This window comes from Salmo salar, chromosome 22 (genome assembly GCF_965601325.2).
Source record: "Salmo salar chromosome 22, fSalSal1, whole genome shotgun sequence".
NCBI lineage: Eukaryota > Metazoa > Chordata > Actinopteri > Salmoniformes > Salmonidae > Salmo > Salmo salar.
Window position 1 is genome coordinate 14,310,781 of NC_138312.1, and position 19,228 is coordinate 14,330,008.

Sequence of the window (19,228 nt, forward strand, 5' to 3'; positions counted from 1 at the left end):
TACTAAAGGACACCAATAAGAAGAAGAGACTTGCTTGGGCCAAAAAACACGAGTAATGAACATTAGACCGATGGAAATCTGTCCTTTGGTCTGATGAGTCCAAATTTGAGATTTTTGGTTCCAACCGCTGTGTCTTTGTGAGATGCAGAGTAGGTGAACAGATGATGTGGTGTGATGGTGTGGGGGTGCTTTGCTGGTGACACTGTCTGTGATTTATTTAGAATTCAAGGCACACTTAACCAGCATGGCTACCACAGCATTCTGCAGCGATATGCCATCCCATCTGGTTTACGCTTAATGGGATGGCCCTCCAGGCTGTGTAAGGGCTATTTGAACAAGAAGGAGAGTGATGGAGTGCTGCATCAGATGACCTGGCCTCCTCATTCACCCGACCTCAACCCAAATGAGATGGTTTGGGTTGAGTTTTACCGCAGAGTGAAGGGAAAGCAGCCAACAAGTGCTCCGCATATGTGGGAACTCCTTCAAGACTGTTGGAAAAGCATTCTTAATGAAGCTGGTGGAGAGAATGCCAAGAGTGTGCAAAGCTGTCAAGGCAAAGGGTGGCTTATCAAAATGGCAAATCAAAATAAATGTTGATTTGTTTACCACTTTTTTTGGTTACTACATGATTCCACATTCATAATATTGATGTCTTCACTATTATTCTACAATGTAGAAAATAGTCAAAATAAAGAAAAACCCTTGAATGAGTAGGTGTGTCCAAACTTTTGACTGGTACTGTATGTCAACAATCCAAAGGACCATTTTTATGGATTTCATTTTGTGAAAACAAATCATGGTTTCTCTGTATGTAAATGTACTGGTTGTGTGTGTGGTTGTGGTGGTGTTCAGGTGTGTGCTGAGTTGAAGCAGGGCCAGGCTATGGTCAGCCATCTGGAGCAGAGGGCTCTGCAGCAGGAGAATAGGGAGCTGAGGGAGGGGCTGGCCCAGAGCAGCCAGAAAGCCCAGAGTTGCAGCCATCTGCAGGAGGAGCTGAGCGCTGAGAGGGCCAAGCTCAAAGCCATGGAGGTAGAGGTGAGACACCACACAGGCGTGCAGTGTCATTCATAGTCTTCAGCCTATAGTCTCAAGCCAGGTGTGGCCAATCCATTTCCGCAGAGGGACAGTGAAATTTGTTCCAATCGACTTTGTTCCAGTTAAACTAATTTAAATTCCATGCAGATTAGTTGAGTCGGTTGCATTACTGTGGATAAGATTGGTACCCATAGAGAGAGAGAATCTGTAGTTCTGAGCTCTCTGACCAAGCCAAACAGAATAATAGTAGTAGTACTTTCCACACAAGGTAAATGACCTCTTCCCTCCGCTGCCTCTTTGACTAAGATACAGGGTCTGCAGCAGCAGCTGAAGAGCACAGAGCACCAGCTGAACGTGGAAAGAAACCGCAACACAGAGTCTGGCCAGCAAGAGGAGGAGGCAAGATACACGGCCCTTAGGACTCAGGAGAACCAGCTCCACAGGTACCTTCTCCTACTAAAGGCCCCTCTGCTGCTTCAGTTAAACTGTTTAAACCAGCAACCAGCTGTGTGATGGTCAGGTGTGGTCTTGTAGTGGTTTGCTTGTGCAGTTGTAGATTTCTGGTCCTGGTCTAAAAGTGTGTGTGGTTCATTCAGGAGGATGTGGGAGCAGAGGGAGGAGGAGCTGCAGGAGGAGGGGTGTTCCCTGCGAGAGGTGGAAGCCTCCCTGAACTGCACTAAATCAGAGCTGAGCCGCCGATTTAGAGGCCAGCAGACACATCGAGATGTCCTACAGAGTCAGACAGCCACAGCCAGGCAGGAGGTGAGTGTCTTGGCACTCTCTCTTAATTTCAAGAGGAAGCTGTCAAATAACTAAATGTATAGTGCGGCCCTTGATAAAGATTAGCAACAATGATTGTATAAAATAAATAATTCAAATACTGAGGTGTATTGTATGCCAAAAAAATAGGAAATTATATTCTTTTAAACTAATATAATTGCTGAGAGGAAGACATTTTGTTAATAGTAATGAAAAATGGTTTCCAAAAAGGTAGAGGTCAAAATTATTGACAAACCTGAAGATTCTTATAAATAAAGTAGTCAAAAGTTTTTGATTTGGTCCCATATTCCTAGCACACAATGACTACATCAAGCTTGTGACTCTACAAACTTGATGAATTCATTTGCAGTTGGTTTCAGATTATTTTGTGCCCAAACAAAATTTATGGTAAATAATGTATTGTATCATTTTGGAGTCACCTTTTATTCTAAATAAGAATATGTCTCTAAACACTTCTACATTAATGTGGATGCTACCGTGATTACGAATAATAATGAGTGAGAAAGTTATAGCGGGTCAAAGGTCATACCATCAAGACATGCTAACCTCCCCTGTTATTATTCATGGTGAGAGGCTCTCATATAAAACTAGCATACAAGTATTAGTATGCAATCTAATAATTTCTAAAACAAGTTGAGCATACAACACAGTTCAGTATGAGTTATTTATTTTATACCGTCATTATTGTTCATCTTTATCAAGCGTGTCAATAATTTCAGACCCCACTGTATCTGTGTTTCAGTCCGAATTGTATGGTATTGGAACAAATGTAAACTGAGACCCTCATCTAGCCTATGTAGATGTTGATCATGTCTTTCTGTCTGCCTGCCTGCCTGTCTGACTGACCACAGATTCCTGCTGATTATGTAAACCTGAAGGAATGCCTGGAGGCCAGGCAGGAGGATTGTGAGAAACTGACAAAGGAGCTCATGGAAGTTCTCACGTGCCTGGATTTACAGAAAAGGTAAAGATCCTAGAGAACATTCACAAAGCAAAACCAGGGACTTAGCCTAGCTACTGTAGTCACACTTTCACTCTCTTCTGGTGCTCAACAATGCTGTGTGGTTTGGTTTCCTCTGCTCCCACAGCAAGAACGCCGAGAAGCGATCTCAGCACAAAGCCAAAATGCGGCGAGCCAAACAGATTTTTTTGAAGGAGACAGGATGTCGTGATGAGAGGATTCAAAGCCTTGAGAGAGACTTGGCTCTCGCCTTAACCTCATCAGCCAGGGTAAGAGGTCAGACCCACCAGCCAGATTGTCAGACTGCACAATAGGGGTCCGCTCCTTTGCCTGGCACAACAATAGGTACCACCTGCTGTGTGCCTGACAACTTTGAGCCAATCAGAGAGCACGAACTTCAGTGAGAGGGAAAGGAGTGACAACAAGACGGAGAAAAGAGGGCACTTTTCCTGCACTGCCACTTTCATGCTCAAAACAGTTAACTAAAATCATAATTGACTTTTTTTTGCTGTTGCAAGTCTTGCATCTTACATCTAGCTAAGGGAGTTTTGTGTTTGAAGGATAAACAGTATTTTGCTTAAAACCTCTCTGGGAAATGTGGGACGCCAGTGAAATCGCAAAGCGCCAAATTCAAAACAACAAAAATCTCATAATTCAAATTTCTCACACATACAAGTATTATACACCATTTTAAAGATAAACTTCTCGTTAATCCAACCACAGGGTCCGATTTCAAAAAGGCTTTACGGCAAAAGCATAGCATTAGATTATGTTAGGACAGGACCTAGACAAGAAAAACCACACAGCCATTTTCCAAGCAAGGAGAGGTGTCACAAAAACCAGAAATACAGCTAAAATGAATCACTAACCTTTGATGATCTTCATCAGATGGCACTCATAGGACTTCATGTTACACAATACATGTTTGTTTTGCTCGATAAAGTTGATATTTATATCCAAAAACCCCATTTTACATTGGCGTGTAATGTTCAGAAATGTTTTGCCTCCAAAACTTCCGATGAATGAGCACATCAATTTACAGAAATACTCATCATAAACATTGATAAAATATACAACTGTTATGCATAGAATTAAAGATACACTTCTCCTTAATGCAACCGCTATGTCAGATTTCAAAAAAAGCTTTACGGTGAAAGCACACTTTGCAATAATCTGAGTACAGCGCTCAGTCACCAAAACAAGCCATACAGATACCCGCCATGTTGTGGAGTCAACAAAAGTCAGAAATAGCATTATAAATATTCACTTACCTTTGATGATCTTCATCGGAATGCACTCCCAGGAATCCCAGTTCCACAATAAATGTTTGTTGTTTCGATAAAGTCCATATTTATGTCCAAATACCTCCTTTCTGTTCGCGCGTTTAGTCCAGCATTCCAAATTCACAAGAGCGCGCGTTTAGTCCAGACGAAAAGTCAAAAGTTACATTACAGTTCGTAGAAACATGTCAAACGATGTATAGAATCAATCTTTAGGATGTTTTTATCATAAATCTTAAATAATATTCCAACCGGACAATTCCTTTGTCTTCATAAAGGAAAGAGAAGGGAGCTTGTGCGCACGCCTGCGCGCGTGACTGAGAAGATGGTCTACTGCCAGACACCTGATTCCAACAGCTCTCATTCTCTTCCCATTCACAGTAGAAGCCTGAAACAACGTTCTAAAGACTGCTGACATCTAGTGGAAGCCTTAGGAAGTGCAATATGACCCCACAGACACTGTATATTGGATAGGCAATCACTTGAAAAACTACAAACCTCAGATTTCCCACTTCCTGATTGGATTTGTTCTCAGGTTTTTGCCTGCCATATGAGTTCTGTTATACTCACAGACATCATTCAAACAGTTTTAGAAACTTCAGAGTGTTTTCTATCCAAATCTACTAATTATATGCATATTCTAGCTTTTGGGCCTGAGTAGCAGGTAGTTTACTCTGGGCACCTCATTCATCCAAGCTACTCAATACGGCCCCCCGATCCCAGAGAAGTTAAGTTTGACAATATACAGTAGTTGAAGTTGGAAGTTTACATACACCTTAGCCAAATACATTTAAACTCATTTCTTCACAATTCCTGACATTTAATCCTGGTAAAAATTCTCTGTTTTAGGTCAGTTAGGATCACCACTTTATTTTAAGAATGTGAAATGTCAGAATAATAGTAGAAGGAATGATTTATTTCAGCTTTTATTTCTTTCATCACATTCCCAGTGGGTCAGAAGTTTACATACACTCAATTAGTATTTTGTAGCATTGCCTTTAAATTGTTTAACTTGGGTCAAACATTTCGGGTAGCCTTCCGCAAGCTTCCCACAGTAAGTTGGGTGAATTTTGGCCCATTCCTCCTGACAGAGCTGGTGTAACTGAGTCAGGTTTGTAGGCCTCCTTGCTTGCACACGCTTTTTCAGTTCTGCCCACAAATGTTCTATAGGATTGAGGTCAGGGCTTTGTGATGGCCACTCCAATACCTTGACTTTGTTGTCCTTATGCCATTTTGCCACAACTTTGAAAGTATGCTTGGGGTCATTGTCCATTTGGAAGACCCATTTGCGACCAAGCTTTAAGTTCCTGACTGATGTTTTCAGATATTGCTTCAATACATCCACATAATTTTCCTGCCTCATGATGCCATCTATTTTGTGAAGTGCACCAGTCCCTCCTGCAGCAAAGCACCCCCACAACATGATGCTGCCACCCCTGTGCTTCACGGCTGGGACGGTGTTCTTCAGCTTGCAAGCCTCCCCCTTTTTCCTCCAAACATAATGATGGTCATTATGGCCAAACAGTTCTATTTTTGTTTCATCAGACCAGAGGACATTTCTCCAAAAAGTACAATCTTTGTTCCCATGTGCAGTTGCAAACCATGTACCCGTTTCCTCCAGCATCTTCACAAGGTCCTTTGCTGTTGTTCTGGGATTGATTTGCACTTTTCGCACCAAAGCACGTTCATCTCTAGGAGACAGAACGCGTCTTCTTCCTGAGTGGTATGACGGCTGTGTGGTCCCATGGTATTTATACTTGCGTACTATTTTTTGTACAGTAGAACGTGGTAACCTTCAGGCGTATGGAAATTGCTCCCAAGGATGAACCAGACTTGTGGAGGTCTACAATTTCTTTTTCCTGAGGTCTTGGCTGATTTCTTTTGATTTTCCCATGATGTCAAGCAAAGAGGCACTGTGTTTGACGGTAGACCTTAAAATACATCCACAGGTACACCTCCAATTGACTCAAATGATGTCAATTAGTCTATCAGAAGCTTCTAAAGCCATGACATATTTTTCTGGAATTTTCCAACTGTTTAAAGGCACAGTCAACTTAGTGTATGTAAACTTCTGACCCGCTGGAATTGTGATACAGTGAATTAATGTAAAATATGTGAAATAATTTGTCTGTAAACAATTGTTGGAAAAATGACTTGTGTCATGCACAAAGTAGATGTCCTAACCGACTTTCCAAAACTATAGTTTGTTAACTAGAAATTAGTGGAGTGGTTGAAAAATGAGTTTTAATGACTCCAACCTAAGTGTATGTAAAGTTCCGACTTCAACTGTAGCTAAGCCAATCACACTTCATTAAACAAATGGGAAAGCTTCCTTCCTCCATGCTAGCTATCTAGCCACTGTAGGTATACATCATTGGTAGTAACAAATCAAAGTGAATTAGGGTTTCATTTATTATTAATTAAAATCAACTTTAATTAGAATGAAATTTAAATTTTCATAATGGAGTACTCGTCAAGGTTGAATGTTAGCTCATTTTGCGTCCTCATATCCACCGCTTCTCTTGTTGTATTTTTGGTCTCGTCTCCCTCGCTCTTTCTGTGCTTTGCAACTTCACCCCACAACACATACAAACCAAGCCCTACCCGCTGCAACTCACAACAAGCAGTTCCAACTCTATGTGAATGCTAATTAAGCTAACGCTTGCATCCCGAGTGGTTATACTACGTGAGAAAAAAAAACGTTTTTATTGATTCAAATAAGTGGACGAGGCTACATAAAGTGGATAAGCAACTCGTTCTCATTCTGAGGTCAAAATAAACATCTTATCCAGGTAGGCCACTTGATTTCAACATATATCCAAAAAGGACAGGCTAACATGCTGTTCGGACAGGTGCAGACAGGCAGGAGGGTGTGTTCGCTAACTACATTAGATCCAAGTTGGCAGTGGCAAGACTTGAACTATACATATTAGCAGACTATTTACAAGGAAGGGGACTTGTGCTTGAGAGATTGAGACCTGTGTTCATTTTCTATAGCGTAATGCATTCATTTGCTACAAAAGCTTATTCATTATTAGTTGATGTGCATTGGAATGGAGTGGTAGGTAGCCTAGTGGTTAGAGCGTTGGATTAGTAACCGAAAGGTTGTAAGCTTGAATCTCAGACCTGATAAGGTAAAAATCTGTCGTTCTGCCCCTGAACAAGGCAGTTAACCCACTGTTCCTAGACCGTCATTGAAAATAAGAATTTGTTCTTAACTGACTTGCGTCGTTAAATAAAGGTAAAATAAAAATATAGTTAATATAAGTAGACATGTAATCATAACTGACTGTAGTGCATATAAAGCACCCACAAGTTACTGGTGGCTGAAAATACAATCATCGCGGGATGAAAGAGTGACAAATTTCCAGGCAAGGGCGGTCCATTTAAAAAAATCATTCATTCCTTCCTTCCTCACCCTGCAAGTGTATACTCGCCAGGATTGATGTAGCCATAGGGAAAGAATCTGCCTTGGACCTCACTCTGGCATCTAATGCAATGGCAGGAATCTGTGAGTGGGAGGTATGGGAGGAGTCGACAGTAGGGAGTGATCATTACCTCATAGTATGCACAGTAGGGAGGAGGTGGTGTCAGTGGATGGAGTAGGCAGGTGGGTGGGTGTTTGGAAGGGCAAAGTGGGATCACTTTCAAGAGCTGAGTGAGCAGGTGATGGCTCGGATGGATATGAGAGGGGATATGGATAGTATGAATAACTGGGTGAGAACAGCGTTAGTGGGGGCAGCTACTGAGGTTATACCTAAGAGTTCAGGGAGGAGGAAAACGGTCCCATGGTGGACGGAGGAGCGTGGGACAATGGTGAGGAGTAGGAACAGGGCATTTAGAGTACTGAAAAGGACACACAACTTCCATCTGATTCAGTATAAGGAGGCTCAGGCCCCGGTGAGGAGAACTATCCGTCAGGCAAAGAGGTTATGTTGGCGTCGGTTCTGTGACACCATTGGAAGGACGAAACCAGTGGGAGAAGTGCAGGGGATGATTAAGAGGATGAGTGGGGTCAGAAGGGAGTGGGATTATCCAGTGTTGACGACTGGGAAGGATGTGGCAGTAACAGATGAGGAGAAGGCAGAGATGATGGCCAAAGCGTTTGTCCAAGTGCATAGCTCAGCATATTTGTCAGAGGAGTGGCAGAGGGGGAGAGAGAGAACAAGAGAGGAGCATCCTGGAGTGCTGGATAGGATGGAGGATGCAAATGATGCGTTGAATGCACCATTTACTATGGTAGAGGTGAAAAGGGCAATAGGTAAGGCTGAGTTAACTTCACCTGGGAAAGATGAGTTGTGTTATGTTGACCCAGCTTAGTGATGAGGCCCTGGATAAGGTGTTGTACAACAGAGTGTGGGAGGAGGGAAAACTACCAGGCAGTTGGAAGGAGGCAGTAGTGGTACCAATCCAGAAGCCAGGGAAGGACCCAATGAGGCCAACAAGCTATCGGCTAATAGCTTTAACATCACATGTATGTAAGATTATGGAGCGTATGATTATGGAGAGTCTAACTAACTTCCTGGAGAGCAGGGGGCTAGTATTGCCACATCAGAGTGGATTCAGTAGAAGGGTAGGAGAACTATGGACTTAGTGCTCTGCTTAGAAGCAGAGGTCAGGAAGGCTCAGGTGAACAAGGAGACTGTTGTAGCTGTCTTTTTTGATGTGGAGAAGGTGTATGATATGATGTGGAAGGAGGGGTTGTTAATCAAGCTTGATATTATGGGGGTAGGAGGAAGAACCCACAGCTGGCTAAATGATTTCCTGTTTGGAAGGTCTATCCAAGTGAGGGTGGGGAAGTCACTATCAGTCAGCTACCTGGTGGAAAACGGTACACCGCAGGGGTGCGTGATTAGTCCTCCGTTGTTCTCAATCATGATCAATGATGTTTACTCTCAGGTACAGCCGGCTATTGGGAGGTTGTTATTTGCAGATGATGGGGCCTCGTGGAAGAGAGGAAGAAATGTGCCATTACATAGTCAGGAAGGTACAGAAATCAATTGATGAGGTAGAGTGGTGGACATTATTGTGGGGATTCGGGTTCTCTGTAGAGCAAAACTCAGACAGTCTTCTTTACCAGAAGGAAGGTGGGAGATGAGGTATGCTTGAGGTTATAAGGGAGAAACTTGGAGAGGGTGGGGGCCTTCAGGTTTCTTGGGGTATACTTTGACACCAGACTGACCTGAGCAGAACACATTGAGAGAGGGGTGGGAAAGTGTAAGGTGCTAAATGTGATGCGCTGTCTGATGGGGAAGGAGTGGGGGGCTGGGCATTCCTCATTGAGGACCATGTATGTTGTTTTGATCCAATCTGTAATAGACTATGGCAGTAAAGCATCTGGTTCGGTACCACGGACCTCATTGGAAAGACTAGATGTCATACAGGGGCAAGGACTCAGAATATGTAGTGGTGCCTTTCGGACATGCCCAGTGGCTGCACTACAGGTGGAGATGGGGGATATGCCATTGCAGATTAGGAGACAGCAGCTGGCACTGAATTATTGGGTCAACCTACAGGGACATGGGGTGTCTCATCCTGTGAAATTGATTTTACAGGCATGCTGGGAACACAAGTGAAGACGGAACACAAGCATTGGGTGGATGGGTAATATCCAGGCGAGGGAGATGGGACTGTATGGAAGGGAGTTTAGTCCAACGGTAGCTATTCCTGTAAATCCACCATGGCTACTCCCACCTCCAGTAGTTGATCTAGAAGTGTGGCAGGGGTGGCAGTCAGGAAACGTATTACAGATCATCTGGCTCTATATACAGCGGAGCTGATGGCCATATTGTTGGCCTTGCTGTGGGTGGAGGAAGTCAAGCCAGACAGAGTAGTTATTTTCTCTGATTCATGTGCAGTGTTGATGAGTCTGCAGTCCTTTAGGTCACGTAGCAGACAAGACCTGCTTTGAGGTGCTACAAACCCATGGCAGGATTAGACAGATGGGTATACAGATAAGATTTACTTGAGTCCCTGTCCATGTGGGGGTGGAGGGGAACGAGGCAGCTGATATACTGGCTAAACAAGCACTTAGTAGTGAGGATGTTGATGTTGTAGTTTCAATGAGCAAGGCAGAGGCAAAAAGCCTGATATGGACAGTGATGGTGCAGAGATAGCAGGAGCAGTGGAATAGAGATAATAAGGGCAGGCATTTATTTCAAGTACAGAGGAAAGTCGGGGAGGGGAGGATGGCAGGAATGGACAGAAGAGAGGAGGCTATTTTTACAAGATTAAGGGTGGGACACAGCCGGTTGAATAAGACTTTAAATATGATAGGAAAGCATCCAACAGGAAAGTGTGATTATTGCCAGGAAACAGAGACTGTGGAGCATGTATTGCTACAGTGTGGGCAGTATCAGAGGGAAAGAGAGAGGCTGAGATCTAGTATGAGGGAGAAGAGGATACAGGAATTTAGTTCAAAGAGTATATTGAGTAGAACGTAATTAGATATAGTTTCAAATATTTTGTTATTATTTTTAAGAGCAACGGGGCTGGCAGGAAGGATTTAGTTTCTCCATGTCTCTGGCCCACACTCCAGTGCAGCAGTTGGTGGTAACGCACCATAACATTGGATGCCAACCGCCGATAAACCCCACCGAAGAAGAAGTGATGTGCATTGTTCTGTTTTTTACATTTTTATGAAAGGCATTTTCATAGAAAGACAGAATTTTGATTAAGATCATTGTTAGTTGCAGCCCTACAATGAATTTGTTTTCATTAAGTAATTTAACTGCCTGTCTGCCGTATGTCATAAGCTTTGACCAAGTTTTTATCTAGCTAGCGAATGATGATGCCAAACGCTAGCTAGCAAGCACTGGCAGTATCGTATAATGGAGAGTGAATTAAATGATTTCTTCATGATCTTCCTAGCTAGTTATCTAGTTGTGGCTATCTAGCTAAAGTATGAGCCAGGACGTTATACAAATTCTAGCTAGCTAGCAACATTAGCGCAGCAGAGCTAGTTTTGGCTATCTAACAGAACATGGACATACCAATGGAAACAAAGCAAGCAACGCTACAACTCGTTCTGGCCTGGAGTATTTTAACCAGGCTGACGGTCGATGTACTGTGCTATTTCAACACACACAAAAATGACTGCCTGACATGCTGGGCAGAGGTGCCAAGTACCACGGCCAACAGTCTTGGTGGTCTGTCCAAGCCCTAAATCTGCTGCTCCCTCATGTCACACACTCTGGACAATGCCAATTGATGCCATATATGCAAAACGGAACTAAGGAACTTTCTCTGTTTTCTCTAGGAGAAAGAGATGATAGTGAACATGAAGGAGGAAAATGGGAAACTGCTGGCAGAGAAGAGGGATCTGCTCGGAAAACTGAATGATGTGGAGGAGAAAACAAACAAGAGTGTGCTTGCTGCCACTACCACTCAATGCAGGTATTCAGAACCCCCCCACTAACACCACTCAATACAGTACTGAACCCCACCAATGGTACTAAACACTGGTACTACTAATAGCCTCCGACTTAGCACAGGAATGAGAGTACAGCTTCACCATTTAGAACAGGAATGAGAGTACAGCTCCACCATTTAGAACAGGAATGGGAGTACAGCTCCGCCATTTAGAACAGGAATGGGAGTACAGCTCCGCCATTTAGAACAGGAATGAGAGTACAGCTCCACCATTTAGAACAGGAATGGGAGTACAGCTCCGCCATTTAGAACAGGAATGGGAGTACAGCTCCGCCATTTAGAACAGGAATGAGAGTACAGCTCCACCATTTAGAACAGGAATGAGAGTACAGCTCCGCCATTTAGAACAGGAATGAGAGTACAGCTCCGCCATTTAGAACAGGAATGAGAGTACAGCTCCGCCATTTAGAACAGCTACAGAACCTCCTGTAGTGTTAAGTGTTGGATGTCTCTGTGGAGTGTCTAAGTGTGGTGTTTCCTATCGTTTCATTCTCCAGTGTGGATTTCCTGGAGAAGGAAAGCAAGCACTTACAGGACACCATAGTGGAGATGTCCGGTCTGATACCTAATGGAGCAGCATTGCAGCGCGCACTAAAGAATCTCCATAAAGCACGCAGCGCTAATGTACAGGTACATTGGGTGGCGTAGATAAAACATTTAACCTTTTTATTTAACTAGGCAAGTCAGATAAGAATACATTCTTATTTACAATAACGGCCTAGGAACAGTGGGTTACCTGCCTTGTTCAAGGGGCAGAATTACAGATTTTTACCTTGTCAGCTCGGGGATTCGATCTAGCAACCTTTCGGTTATTGGCCCAACGCTCTAACCACTAGGCTACCTGCTACCCAGAAATGTGAATTGTTGTTTAAGTTGCCAAAGTATCAAACTATTTAGATTTCCCATAGTCTGTATTCTTGGAAAGCCAGTCATAATTGGACTTCATACTTAGCGGCGTTAAAGTTGCAATCTGCAGCTCAAACAATAACAAAGTGGCACACCCTGCCACTGATTTGGTAAAAAGCTCAGGGATGAGGCAGGAGAAATGTAACCACTCAAATTCATAGACAGAGCTATGGATGCAAGGCCTGACCATACATTGTACATGTGGTTGTATTGTGTTTAAAATGATCAAATATATAAACAACAAAAAAGCTACCAAAATGACATTTTAACCATGTTTTCAGGTTATACATTCTTCATCATCAAAGGAGTAAAACAATATTGTTTTGGTACCTGATGGGGTCAGAGAATGCAGCTAAGCTCATAAGGAATTTATAAGTTGTATTCTTCAAGAATCAATAGGGCATATATCATGAATTTAAAATAAATACAAATTATGTAGCAATCAGATTCCCATAAAGGGGCAATGTAGCTGCTTGTTAAAGTGCAATTCCACCACTTTACAACGTCATATTCATTATCTCCAGCAGAATACCAGTGTCTACATACAGTTGAAGTCGGAAGTTTACATACACTTAGCTTGGAGTCATTAAAACTTGTTTTTCAAACACTCCACAAATTTCTTGATTACAAACTACAGTTTTGGCAAGTCGGTTAGGACATCTTCTGTGTGCATGACACAAGTAATTTTTCCAACAATTGTTTACAGACAGATTATTTCACTTATAATTCACTGTGTCACAATTCCAGTAGGTCAGAAGTTTACATACACTAAGTTGACTGTGCCCTTAAACAGCTTGGAAAATTCCAGAAAATGTCATGGCTTTAGAAGCTTCTGATAGGCTAATTGACATCATTTGAGTCAATTGGAGGTGTATCTGTGGATGTATTTCAAGGCCTACCTTCAAACTCAGTGCCTCTTTGCTTGACATCATGGGAAAATCAAAAGAAAATCAGCCAAGACCTCAAAAAAAAAATTGGAGACCTCCACAAGTCTGGTTCATCCTTGGGAGCAATTTCCAAATGGCTGAAGATACCACGTTCATCTGTACAAACAATAGTACTCAAGTATAAACACCATGGGACCACGCAGCCGTCATACCGCTCAGGAAAGAGGCGCGTTCTGTCTCCTAGAGATGAATGTACTTTGGTGTGAAGAGTGTAAATCAATCCCAGAACAACAGCAAAGGACCTTGTGAAGATGCTGGAGGAAACGGGTGCAAAAGTATCTATATCCACAGTAAAACGAGTCCTATATCGACATATCCTGAAAGGCCGCTCAGCAAGGAAGATGCCACTGCTCCAAAACCGCCAGAAAAAAAGCCAGACTACGGTTTGCAATTGCACATGGGAACAAAGATTGTACTTTTTGGAGAAATGTCCTCTGGTCTGATGAAACAAAAATAGAACTGTTTGGCCATAATGACCATCGTTATGTTTGGAGGAAAAAGGGGGATGCTTGCAAGCCAAAGAACACCATCCCAACCATGAAGCACAGGGGTGGCTGCATCATGTTGTGGGGGTGCTTTGCTGCAGGAGGGACTGGTGCACTTCACAAAATAGATGGCATCATGAGGCAAGAAAATGATGTGGATGTATTGAAGCAACATCTCAAGACATCAGTGAGGGTGTTAAAGCTTGGTCGCAAATGGGTCTTCCAAATGGACAATGACTCCAAGCATACTTCCAAAGTTGTGGCAAAATGGCTTAAGGACAACAAGAAATTGTGTGCGAGCAAGGAGGCTGACAAACCTGGCTCAGTTACACCAGCTCTGTCAGGAAGAATGGGCCAAAATTCACCCAACTTATAGTGGGAAGCTTGTGGAAGGCTACCCAAAACGTTTGACCCAAGTTAAACAATTTAAAGGCAATGCTACCAAATACTAATTGAGTGTATGTAAACTTTTGACCCACTGGGAATGTGATGAAAGAAATAAAAGGTGAAGTAAATCATTATCTCTATTATTATTCTACTATTATTTCACATTCTTAAAATAAAATGGTGATTCTAACTGACCTAAAACAGGGAATTTTTACTCGGATTAAATGTCAGGAATTGTGAAAAACTGAGTTAAAATGTACTTGGCTAAGGTGTATGTAAACTTCCGACTTCAACTGTATGTGAAAACAGCGCGTTTCTATCAAATCAAAGTTATTGCGAATGTAGCGAAATGCTTGTGTTCCTAGCTCCAACAGTGCAGTAGTATCTAACAGTGAAGTAGTATCTAAAAATGATTCACAACAATACACACATCTAAAAGTAAAAAAATGGAATTAAGAAAAATATAAATATTAGATTGAGCAATGTCGGAGTGTCATTGACTAAAATACAGTAGAATAGAATACAGTATATACATGAGATTGGTAAAGCAGTATGTACACATTTAAACATTATTAAAGTGATTAGGGGATTCCAAGTCTATGTATAAAGGGCAGCAGCCTCTAAGTTGCAGGGTTGCGTAACTGGGTGGAAACCGGCTAGTGATGGCTATTTAACAATCAGATGTCCTTAAGATAGAAGCTGTTTTCAGTCTCTCGGTCCCAGCTTTGATTCACCTGTACTGACCTTGCCTTCTGGATGATAGTGGGGTGAACAGGCAGTGGCTCTGGTGGTTGATGTCCTTGATGATCTTTTTGGCTTCCCTGTGACATCAGGTGCTGTAGGTGTCCTGGAGGGCAGGTAGTTTGCCCCCAGTGACGCGTTGATACTGGCCAACAGGATGCTCTCAATTGTGCATCTGTAAAAGTTTTAGGGGACAGGCCAAATTTCTTCAGCCACCTGAGGTTGAAGAGGCGCTGTTGCGCCTTCTTCACCACACTGTCTGTGTGGGTGGACCATTTCAGATCGTTAGTGATGCGAATGCAGAGGAACTTGAAGCTTTCCACCTTCTCCACTGCAGTCCCATCGATGTGGATAGGGGCATGCTCCCTCTGCTGTTTCCTGAAGTCCACAATCAGCTCTTGTTTTGTTGACGTTGAGTGAGAGGTTATTTTCCTAGCACCACTTTCCCAGGGCCCTCACCTCCTCGTCATTGTTGGTAATCAGGCCTACTACTGTTGTGTCGTCTGCAAACTTGATGATTGAGTTGGAGGCGTGCGTGGCCATGCAGTCATGGGTGAACAGGGAGTACAGGAGGGGGCTGAGCACGCACCCTTGTGGGGCCCCTGTGTTGAGGATCAGCGTAGTGGAGGTGTTGTTTCTTACCTTCACCACCTGGGGGCGGCCCGTCAGGAAGTCCAGGACCCAGTTGCATAGGGCGGAGTTCAGACCCAAGGCCCCAAGCTTAATGATGAGCTTGGAGGGTACTATTGTGTTGAATGCTGAGCTATAGTCAATGAACAGCATTCTTACGTAGGTATTCCTCTTGTCCAGATGGGATAGGGTAGTGTGCAGTGCGATGGCATCGTCTGTGGATCTATTGGGGCGGTACGCAAATTGAAGTGCGTCAAGGGTATCAGGTTAGAGGTGATATGATCCTTAACTAGCCGCTCAAAGCACTTCAGTCCCGAAACACAGGACTGCACAGAACAGAGAGAGTTTAATTGATTGTTTGCGTATGATGATGGATAACGTTGTCGCTGGAGAGTGCTAGCTCGGTGTGCAGGATATGGTTCAAAGTGAGGTTGACTTGGAAGTGGGATTTTGCCTCACCATAACATGCCACATTTCATTCATTTTATTTTTTTTTAATCAGGAATCGAAGAAAATGTCTCATTTTGAGAGCATACTGCTAACGTCTAGCCATCTGGAAACCAGGTAGAGAAACTTCACCGTTCTGTTCTCCTTTTGTTCCAAACCGCCATTGTCATGAAAGGATACTGTGCTCACTTTAACAGAGCATCTTAGATGGAATCTTTGTTGCACTTTCCTCAAAGTAAGACACTGTATTGAATGTTTTCTGTGGTCAACAGAGTTCTGCCTGGAGCATTTGACATGAGAAGCCATTTGGACAACATCCATAGGAGCAAGGCCAGTCACACAGAGGAAGCCACCTCTCCACGCTCTACACTGACCACGCAGCCTGTGGAGATGGGCTATCTGAACCTGACCTCATCCCCAGGGGTGTGGGACAGCAATCTGAACCTGACCTCCCCTCTGACCAGGGCTGACCACAACTTCTGGCGCACTGAGCTCGGACAGTGACGAGGTGTGAGGACAGACATGCAGATACAGCCAAACATAAGAAGGGAATGCTGCAATGAACAATACCCTGACAGGACTAGTTGTTTTATTTTTATATTACATATATTCTATGCATTGTGGTTTAAGTCTATTAAAGTAAATTTTGTGTCATGATATAACTTGTGATATTTTCACATTGTCAGTATTTAAAGGGGTAATCAGCAGTCGCTACGTCCATTTTTGGACTTAAATTAATGATATGTATCCATTGATTCTTCAAGAATATAACAAATGCCTCGAGCTTAGTTCAACTGTCATACAACTGCTTGTTTTACTCCCAACGTTTGTAAACAAACACTATATAGCCTCAAAGCATGGTTGAAACTATAATTTTGATATCATGGATGGTCAATCCTTGCATCCATAGCTCTGTCTATGAATTTGAGAGAGGCCAGATTTCTCCAGCCCCATCCTTCAGCTTCTTACCAAAACGGGTGGGCAGCACGCTTTGTTTCAAATGCTTATTGCTGCTTTAAGTTTAAACCAAGGATATTAACTAGTATTAGAATAACATTTAGACTTAGAAAACCAGCAATAACTTGTTAAAATGGGAATAAATAGGATCATTTGTCAAAGAATCGAGAACATCACCGGTTTCAATTCTGCCCACACGGGACCGTTGCCTGGCACTGCTGGCAGCACCCGCAGCACCCACATCGTCCCGGAGCACAGCTGCACCTGTGCTGCAGTGCACGCTATCCAATCGTAGCAGCAGAACCAACCTACTGTCATTTCTTTACAGAAAGAACTACCAATCGTCGCCAATGTTATGTTGAAAGAACAAGACTTGTTCATTATAAACAGTTTGGTTTTCTTACAACCCCCCCCCCCCCCCAACTAAAACATCTAAACATTCCTGAGCTAATGTTAGCATCACAAAACACACTTATTCCTTTAACCAAAGTCAGAAATTGTATGGTGGCTTGGGATGTGTGGTGGAAATTCTACCTTTTAACTAATGAGAGGAAAAATCTATAATCAATCAAGGTATTAAAAACATATTCTAATGAGGCTGGTCGCACCACCCATGCAGGTGAAATGGAGTGAGAGCCTCCTGTACAAAGAGTACAGGACTATTTACAGTGGCTTGCGAAAGTATTCACTCCCCTTGGCATTTTTCCTATTTTCTTGCCTTACAACCTGGAATTAAAATAGATTTTGGGGGGGATTTGTATCAGTTGATTTATACAACATGCCAACCACTTTGAAGATGCAAAATATTTTTTACTGTGAAACAAATAAGACAAAAAAAACAGAACTTGAGCATGCATAACTATTCACCCCCCAAGTCAATACTTTGTAGATCCACCTTTTGCAGCAATTACAGCTGCAAGTCTCTTGGGATAAGTCTCTATATGCTTGGCACATCTAGTCACTAGCAGTTTTGCCCATTTTAAGGTAAAACTGCTCCAACTCCTTCAATTTGGATGGGTTCCGCTGGTGTACAGCAATCTTTAAGTCATACCACATTCTCAATTGGATTGAGGTCTGGGCTTTCACTATGCCATTCCAAGACATTTAAATGTGTCCCCTTAAACCACGAGTGTTGCTTTAGCAGTATGCTTAGGGTCATTGTCCTGCTGGAAGGTGAACCTCTGTCCCAGTCTCAAATCTCTGGAAGACTGAAACAGGTTTCCCTCTAGAATTTCCATGTATTTTGCGCCATCCATCATTCCTTCAATTCTGACCAGTTTCCCAGTCCCTGCCAATGGAAAAACATCCCCTCGGCATGATGCTGCCGCCATCATGCTTCACTGTGGGGATGGTGTTCTCAGAGTGATGAGGTGTTGGGTTTGCGCCAGACATAGCATTTTCCTTGGACAAAAAGCTACATTTTAGTATCATCTGACCAGAGTACCTTCTTCCATATGTTTGGCAAATACAAAATATGTTTGCTCGATTTTTTTATTTCTTTTTTCTTTTTTCTTTAAGCAATGGCTTTTTTTCTGGCCACTCTTCCATAAAGCCGAGCTCTGTGGAGTGTACGGCTTAAAGTGGTCCTATGGACAGATGCTCCAATCTCCGCTGTGGAGCTTTGCAGCTACTTCAGGGTTTCCTTTGGTCTCTTTGTTGCCTCTCTGATGAATGCCCTCCTTGCCTGGTCCGTGAATTTTGGTGGGCAGCCCTCTCTTGGCAGGTTTATTGTGGTGCCATGTACTTTCCATTTTTTAATAATGGATTTAAATGGTGCTCTGTGGGATGTTCAAAGTTTCTGATATTTTTTTTATAACCCAACCCTGATCTGTACTTCTCCACAACTTCGTCCTTAAGCCGTTTGGAGAGCTCCTTGGTCTTCATGGTGCTTCTTGCTTAGTGGTGTTGCAGACTCTGGGGCTTTTCAGAACAGGTGTGTGTGTATATATACTCAGATCATGTGACACTTAGATGGCACACAGGTGGACTTTATTTCACTAATTATGTGACTTCTGAAGGTAATTGGTTGCACCAGATCTTATTTAGGGGCTTCCTAGCCAAGGGGGATTTTTCATTTCACTTCACCAATTTGGACATGTCCATTACATGAAATCCAAATAAAAATCAATTTAAATGACCGGTTGTAATGCAATATTTTTTTTTTAAATGCCAAGGGGGATAAATTATTTTGCAAGGCACTGTATATAGTCAAGCTACCTCATGCAAGCATATGCAAAACAC

The 19,228-nt window shown here is 42.8% G+C and overlaps 1 protein-coding gene across 6 annotated transcripts in view; it reads left to right on the forward strand.

Moving 5' to 3' along the window:
- The window catches only part of si:dkey-264d12.5 (uncharacterized), a 32,485-nt gene extending 13,361 nt beyond the window's left edge, over nt 1–19,124 (forward strand). For 2 of the 6 annotated variants that reach the window (XM_014166274.3, XM_014166276.3), the window contains 9 exons: nt 853–1,035; nt 1,342–1,478; nt 1,632–1,797; nt 2,667–2,779; nt 2,904–3,045; nt 11,315–11,451; nt 11,985–12,117; nt 16,086–16,147; nt 16,303–19,124. In XM_014166274.3, the coding sequence (XP_014021749.2) occupies nt 853–1,035; nt 1,342–1,478; nt 1,632–1,797; nt 2,667–2,779; nt 2,904–3,045; nt 11,315–11,451; nt 11,985–12,117; nt 16,086–16,147; nt 16,303–16,534 (1,305 nt within the window). In that variant the 3' untranslated portion in view covers nt 16,535–19,124. The remainder of the gene's footprint in view (nt 1–852; nt 1,036–1,341; nt 1,479–1,631; nt 1,798–2,666; nt 2,780–2,903; nt 3,046–11,314; nt 11,452–11,984; nt 12,118–16,085; nt 16,148–16,302) is intronic. The other 4 variants (XM_014166275.3, XM_014166278.3, XM_014166277.3 and 1 more) reach the window with 4 other exon arrangements.
- The last annotated feature ends 104 nt before the right edge of the window (nt 19,125–19,228 follow it).